The 7,039-nt window shown below is 47.3% G+C and overlaps 1 protein-coding gene across 1 annotated transcript; it reads left to right on the top strand.

Moving 5' to 3' along the window:
• Positions 1-4,334: 4,334 nt before the first annotated feature.
• LOC109118544 (TATA-box-binding protein-like) lies at positions 4,335-5,972 on the top strand. Its single transcript, XM_019209838.1, has 2 exons — positions 4,335-4,649; positions 4,850-5,972. Exons 1-2 carry the CDS (start codon positions 4,386-4,388, stop codon positions 4,937-4,939), a joined length of 354 nt encoding a protein of 117 aa, XP_019065383.1. The 5' UTR covers positions 4,335-4,385; the 3' UTR covers positions 4,940-5,972.
• Positions 5,973-7,039: the final 1,067 nt, after the last annotated feature.

A 7,039-nucleotide genomic window follows, 5' to 3' on the forward strand; every position in this document is an offset into this window, starting at 1 on the left:
AAATTCTTGTGCCCATCTACAGGTAATGCAAGTGAGAATGCTGGACAATATATTGGTGGAGAATTTCAACAATTGATGTGTGTGAATAGTTTTATAATTAACCTCATTTTCCCTAATTGAAAAATCAATTCTTATTTATTACATCATTTTACATTTAAGATACACTTAAAAATGTCACTGAGGTATGTCTTACATAATACTTCCATGATTACTGACCAACAAATTTCAACTTGTCCTGGAAATAATATTTCCAACTGGCCCAGAATTGAAGACAGTATCATGGGACATAAGTAAGAAACTAAATTTTTTAATGCCACATTACAGAGTGCAAATTATTCCCCACTTACTGTGTGATAGAAATAAAGAGAATAGCATCCATATCCACAGTGAGTGTGCATATGAAGTAACTTTGCAACTAAAATACTTAGTCTCTGTAAGCTTTTTTTTTTCCAAAGACACCATTTTTGTAGAAATAAAAAGTTTAGTGATAAATACCCATGGAATGAGAGAACGTGCTTCAGGCTGATTTGAAAGTTCATCTATCCCAATCTTTTTATGCATCTTTTTCTGTTTTATATCCATGATAATCAGTGCTGTGTTCTATGAGAAGTCAGTCATAGATGTTGCCACATGGAATGACAAGCCTCAAATATGTATGATTAGATTAGACACAGACAAGAAGTATTTTAGCTTGTTTCTAGTTTTATGGGAGCTTTCTGAACAAGATGAAAGTGTCGACTGGAAAACAAATGCATTGAAGTCACAGTGATTATGCCCAATTGTGTGACACAAACAAGAATGCAATCAGTGCTTAGCAGAGATTTTAATTTTAACATTCTTCCGTTCTAGGATCGGAATATAATCCAGGAAAATATAAATGAAAGGATGTTAGTTAATTCTATCCATATATATTTATATGCACTAAAACAAACCAACATACCTGCTCAGAGAAAAAGGAAAATGCCAATGTAGGATTCCAGGATATTTCATTGGAATAGTATTAATCCTAGCATTAATGCTAATAAGAGCATCCAAATTTTATTTTGCCCTTATATTATACAATGATTACCTCTTAAAAAATGAGAGACAACCATTATTAATCCTTCCTTGATGAAGCTCTATTGCATAAAATCAACTCAGATGGCGATGATGAGTTTCAGACATAATAACCACTGGCCCTGTGTCTCAGAAATAAAAGTTATGGAGATACAATTCAAAATTAAATTGGTAGACTAAGAAGGAAAATGAATATGAACAAAGAACAGTATGACTATAAGCATACATGTTAGTTACTTTTATCTCATTGATGCGACAAAATACCCAACGACCAAAGTTAAAGACTGAAAGCTTTATTTGGCTTACAGTTTGTAGTAGATTTCAACCATAATCACCCAGCTCCTAGCAGGGTATTGTGGCTGACTGGCCTTCAAGAGGAGAAATAGTTCATGGCAGCCAGAAGATAGCAAAGTAACAATAGCCTCAACAGTGTCTTTCTTCCCCCCTTTATCTTACTCAGACTACTTAGGGTGGGTAGCACTTACATCCTTAAACCTAGTGCCCTTGGGCCTATCACAGGCATAAACCAATCACACGTTCTAGAATCAGCTATTTCCAACATAGCCTACAACCACATGAAGCTTTTGGGGTGGGCATCTAGATACAAACCATAACAGCATGTATGGAAATGCCTCAATGACACTAACTTTGCACTATTAATATGTGCTCACAATGATTACACACATATTGAATCGACAGGCTCTGGCCCTGATACATCCATCAGAAAGTTTTCAATAGAGATACAATGAATGAAACCACAGTTATATCTGGGGAATATTAAACTCTTTCCACCTTTATGAAAAGGAATGAAACACATTCTAAATTGATTTATGTTTTTTAATATATTGTATTAGTACATATTAGGAATACAATGCAGTTACATTCATTATTGGGATCTTGTACTTCTACATGACTTATTTTAATTCTTATTTTTCCCCATTCCCCTAGTCTATCTTCACCCCCTCTCCACCCTTCCCTATTTACAAAGACTTTGTTTCAATTTTTTTCTTTTCTCTTGTTTTTTCTTTTCCCTTCTTACCTTTCTCCTACCCCTGCCACTTTCTCCTACACCTTTACACCTTTTCTTCCTATTGCACATTTATGTTTTTCAAATCGAGAAGTATGGTTAAAAGTAGTCCGTAATGATTACCTGGGGCAGGGGTACAAAGGAGAGCTGCGCTGATAATTTTTTGTCAATGCTTTCTGTGGTTTGTGCCTTTGACACCCTTCCTGCAGTAGGTACAAGAGATGTCAACATGCCCCTCACCTGTGATACACTTGCAACTCCCACAGGTAGAGTATGATCTGAAAGGAGTACCTTCCTAGAGAGACAAGAAGACAAATGAGTTATTGAGTTGTCAAAGGAAATATGCGCCAGCATTTGCCTGGCAAGATTTCTTGGGTTTATTAGAATGCTCTGTGTAACAACACCTCTTAGCTGTTTCCAACTCAGCAGGTTGTTGCGTTTTAGACTAAAAGGTGATGTCTCTTCTTTTACATAGAGTAGTAATATTATGGAAATTCATAATGAAAAATGTTAAGCAAAGAATATGAAGAAATTATTGCTTGCATTTGGAAGCCCTTCCATATTAGATCTGATACTTGTCATTTACTTCATTGTCATTTTCATCAGCACAATCATTTTGGCAGGCTGAGGAAACAAGTTGCAGGCACCCATTTTACTCTGTTGTGGATTCTATGTCAAGGAGAAGTAGGACTAATGTGAGGGAAAGTCAAAACTGTGTATTAGATACTTGGGAGACTCGTTATAATCTAATACACAAAGTTCACAGAACTTATGTCTGAACCTTGGTACATTGATGTCCTCTCATCTAAGTAGAGGAAGATTCATGCTTCTCCTCATGATGATGAATCAATTCTTTCATTAGTCCTTCCTCCTCTACATCAGTGCTACCAGTTTACTCTGTCAATCTGCTGGGTCATGAACAAAGATTGAATCTAGTGCCCTTCCTCTGAATAAGCCCCAGTGAAAGCTGAAGATCTGTCCTTGGGATTGAAATGTACACAGGGTCAGACAGGAGTTTCCTGATAAAGATAGACATGGAAGGAGACACAACAGGTATTCAACTAAAGGTATGGAGGGTGAGGATGACGATTTCCTATCACAAGCTTTCAAAGCCTCAATGCAAAATGCGCCGAATTGCCAACATTTCTCAGTTACCATAATTCCTTAGAGCACACTAAAACTAAAGAAAAAGTAATGATAGAAAGTGAAGGTCCACAAAGATTTTGGACCTTCCCTCTATACAGGAGTAATCTTAGGTGTGGAGGTTACTTTGTTCATTTATTTATGTTAAAACAATCTATCAGATTTTTATGTACTTTATACAGGTAAAACACAGAGATAAAAAAATATGCCATTTCAATATTTCAAATACGTTGTTTGGTGCTACACTAACTAATCCTTGACAAAGAAGTAAAATACATCCACTGCAAAAAAGAACGTGACTTTAATAATGGGCTTTAGAAAACATAGGCATTGTACATAGCAAAGACTAAAACAAAACCAATACCTCAGACCACACACTAAAATAAATAAAAAAGGATCAAAGATCTAAATATTAAAACAGTAAATTTATATCTTCTGAAAGAGAGAATCAGTAGAATTTTGAGGATATAGATGAAGGTCAACACTTCATAAATAAAACATCAATTGCCTAGGAAATAATAGAAAGAACAACTGGAAACTTATGCTACTGAAAAGCTTTACAGGACCAGATACTTAGCTTACTGTTTTGGATGACTGGCTCCCAATACAAGAGAGTTCAAGGGACACAGGCACGAGAAGCATGAGTCCTGGCGGGAGATGTACTTGCGGCTGGAGGAGGACCACGCTCAGTGACTCCAAGTCCTGAAGAACAGGATTCGCGGTGCAAGGGCCAATGAGTCTCCCGCCAGGCAGACCAAGCTGATCGCTTTGAGCCCTGGGTCCTCCAGCCGGCAGGAGGGGAACATTGCGCATGGAGGATCAGGGGGCAGTGGAGGGCGAGGAAGAGGAGGAGAAGAAGGAGGACCAGAAAAACAAAGAGAAGGAGGAAGAGGAGAGAGACAGACAGCAGAAAAGGGAACAGGAGGGCGAGGAGGAGGAGGAGCAGGAGGAGGAGGAGGAGCAGGAGGAGGAGGAGCAGGAGGAGGAATAGGAGCAAGACAAGGTAATGGAGGAGGAGGAGGACCAGAAACAGAAAGAGAAGGAGGGAGAGGAGAAAGACAGAGAACGGGGAAACAAAGAGCAGGAGGAGGAGGAGGAGGAGAGACATGAGGAAGAGGAAGGGGAGGAAGCAGAACAAGAACAGGAGAAGGAACAGGACATGGGAGAGCAGGAGGGCAAGGGAGAGGCGGCGGGGGACAAGAGAGCCCAGGAGCAGAAGGAAGCGCGCGAGGAAGAGGAGAAGGCCAAAGAGCAGGAGAAGGAAGAGGCGGAGCAGGAGGAGTCGCAGCAGCGGCCACAGCAGCAGCAGTCTCAACTGATCCCAGCCTCAGAGGATCAGAGCACCCCACAGGGATGGCCATTGGCCCCTCCGGCAGTGGAGGTGGCAGCAGGGGACGCTGCGTGTCTCCTGCCAGGCAGTCACCAGCTGGTGCTGGCCCCAGTCCCGCCAGGGCTCCCCTGCTGTCAGCGGAGCAGGAGGAGTCGCAGCAGCGGCCACAGCAGCAGCAGTCTCAACTGATCCCAGCCTCAGAGGATCAGAGCACCCCACAGGGATGGCCATTGGCCCCTCCGGCAGTGGAGGTGGCAGCAGGGGACGCTGCGTGTCTCCTGCCAGGCAGTCACCAGCTGGTGCTGGCCCCAGTCCCGCCAGGGCTCCCCTGCTGTCCGCCCTCCACAACCGCAAGCCCACAGCTAAGAAACTGGCCCCACTGATGGCCAAGACCATGCGAGATTACAAGAAAATGCTCTCCCGGCGATAAATTTCCAGACCCGACTGACCCCGGGACTGGACACAGGAACTACGCCACACACCCGCTCGCGCACACCCAGACACACACACACACACGCACACACACACACACACACACACACACCCGTAGAAGCCCAATGAGAACAGCCGGGATGGGTATGGCGGTATGGGTGGGGCTGGGGGTGGGGCTGGGGACAGCTGGCCTCCACCCAAAGCGCTGGAAAGCATGCTGTGAAGCAGGTGCCACGCCTGATCCAGGCTGAAATCCTGGTGACAGGGCCAGGTGTAGGGCAGAGAAAGGTCCCCACGGCCCATGCCTTCACGTGTGTGCATCCGTGCGTGCTCCTTCCTCGGCACACAGCCCTAAGGCGACGGGGCTCCCAGAAGCTACATAGCTACACCGCTTCCGGAGCGCCCTGGTGGGTGTGGACTGCGGGGAGGTGTGTTTGGCTTTTCTCTATCACCTCCTTCCCAATCATTCCGTGCAACTTGGTTTTGGCCAATGGGAGGGGGGCTTAACTCACCACCCTCCCTCTCCACGTGAGAACGGCAAGCACGTCCCCACCCCCAGGTCACCGAAGGCCCCAGGGTTGCTCTGAGGGGGCAATTTCTTGTCATACAGTGGAACCCCCGTGATTTGCCCTCTATCCTGAAAACCAAGGCCTGAAACAGTTAGTTCCCTCAATACTCTGGGGAGAGAAGTGGAGGTGAGTGGATGGAGGAAAGTTCCCTAGGCTGCACCTGGAGACTCTCTCACGCCTTTCGTCCGTGCCCCGGCTCTGGCTCTGGCCGGCTGGGGCGGGAGGAGTGCAGGTGGAGCCCAGCCCCAACAGTGAGAAGCTGGCCCCCCGAAACGAAAGCAGGGCACAAAACGCCCACAGAGATCGAGCTCATTTCAAAGGTCTTTGCACACACGCCCTAAACGGATGAAGTCAATAGCTCAGTGGTTCCGCCACCTGTGTGCAGGAGCTAGGACCCGAACTCGGTGCCGGGTAAGAAAGCAAAGAAACGAAAGTCTGAAAGACGGACAGACAGACAGACCGAGGGCCCCACAGACAGAAAGGGAGCGAGAGAAACAGAGGGAGAGAGACAGAGAGAGAGAGAGAGAGACAGAGAGAGAGAGACAGAGAGAGACAGAGAGAGACAGAGAGAGACAGAGAGAGTCAGTGTGGGAGGAGAGCTTAGTCCGAGATTTCTTGGATCCCGATGGTGGCAGGGCCAATGAGGAGCAACTGGTGCGGTCTTCCAAAGAGAGTGCGAGGCCTGCCCAGGTGCACTGTGGGAGAACAGGCCGGAGCGTGCCTCAACTCCTTTGGCCGAAACCTTGAGACCAAAGTGGGGAAATCTTGGCCCCTGCTGACTCAGGTCCTATCGGCCTATCTTCTCCTTCATCCAGCCATCCAAGAGCCCACTCAGCCGTCAAAGGAACCATCCATCTGTCCCCACAACCACCCATCGGTGTGTGTTTGGCACACTGAAGCTGGTTGCTTGTGATGCTTGTGCAAAAGACATGCTGAGACGCACGCGAGAAACAGGGAGCCAGAGATTGCCTTTGGGGAGCTCCCCCTTTGACTGGATGAGGCGTGCCTAGCTCCAGGACTGGAGTTTTCCCGCGGGCCCTGGACCTGGCCTACTTGGATTCAGGTCTGTCTTCCACCTGCGACGTCCCCGTAAGGCGATTGGCTGCCACGGGGCTGGTGGGCGGTGCCTGAGAGCTGGGCTCCTCCTCCGGAGAGGGAAGTGTGGGCCGAGGGGGGGCGGGCCTGAGGGCGGGGCTGGATGGGCGTGCCGGCACTGTGGTGTTCCTGTTGGCTCCCGAGGGCAGCCAGTAGGAGGTGCTCGGGGGAGGGCCTGGGGGCGGGGCGAAGGGAGAGGAGCGCTCCAGAGAGCGGGAGAGCTGGCGCGACTCGGGCAGCCAGCTCCAGGCCGGCGAGGCTCCTTGCGTCCCTAAGCGGTCTTCCCCAGCGTCCCCGGCGTCCGGGTGGATCCAGGCCCAGGTCCCGCACCCCGTGGACACTCGGCTGACCTCGCAGCCAGCGGTGAGCCGCGAGGACACGCGTTCC

This window comes from Fukomys damarensis, unplaced genomic scaffold (genome assembly GCF_012274545.1).
Source record: "Fukomys damarensis isolate Sample0158 unplaced genomic scaffold, DMR_v1.0_HiC HiC_scaffold_73814, whole genome shotgun sequence".
NCBI classification, from domain to species: Eukaryota; Metazoa; Chordata; class Mammalia; order Rodentia; family Bathyergidae; genus Fukomys; species Fukomys damarensis.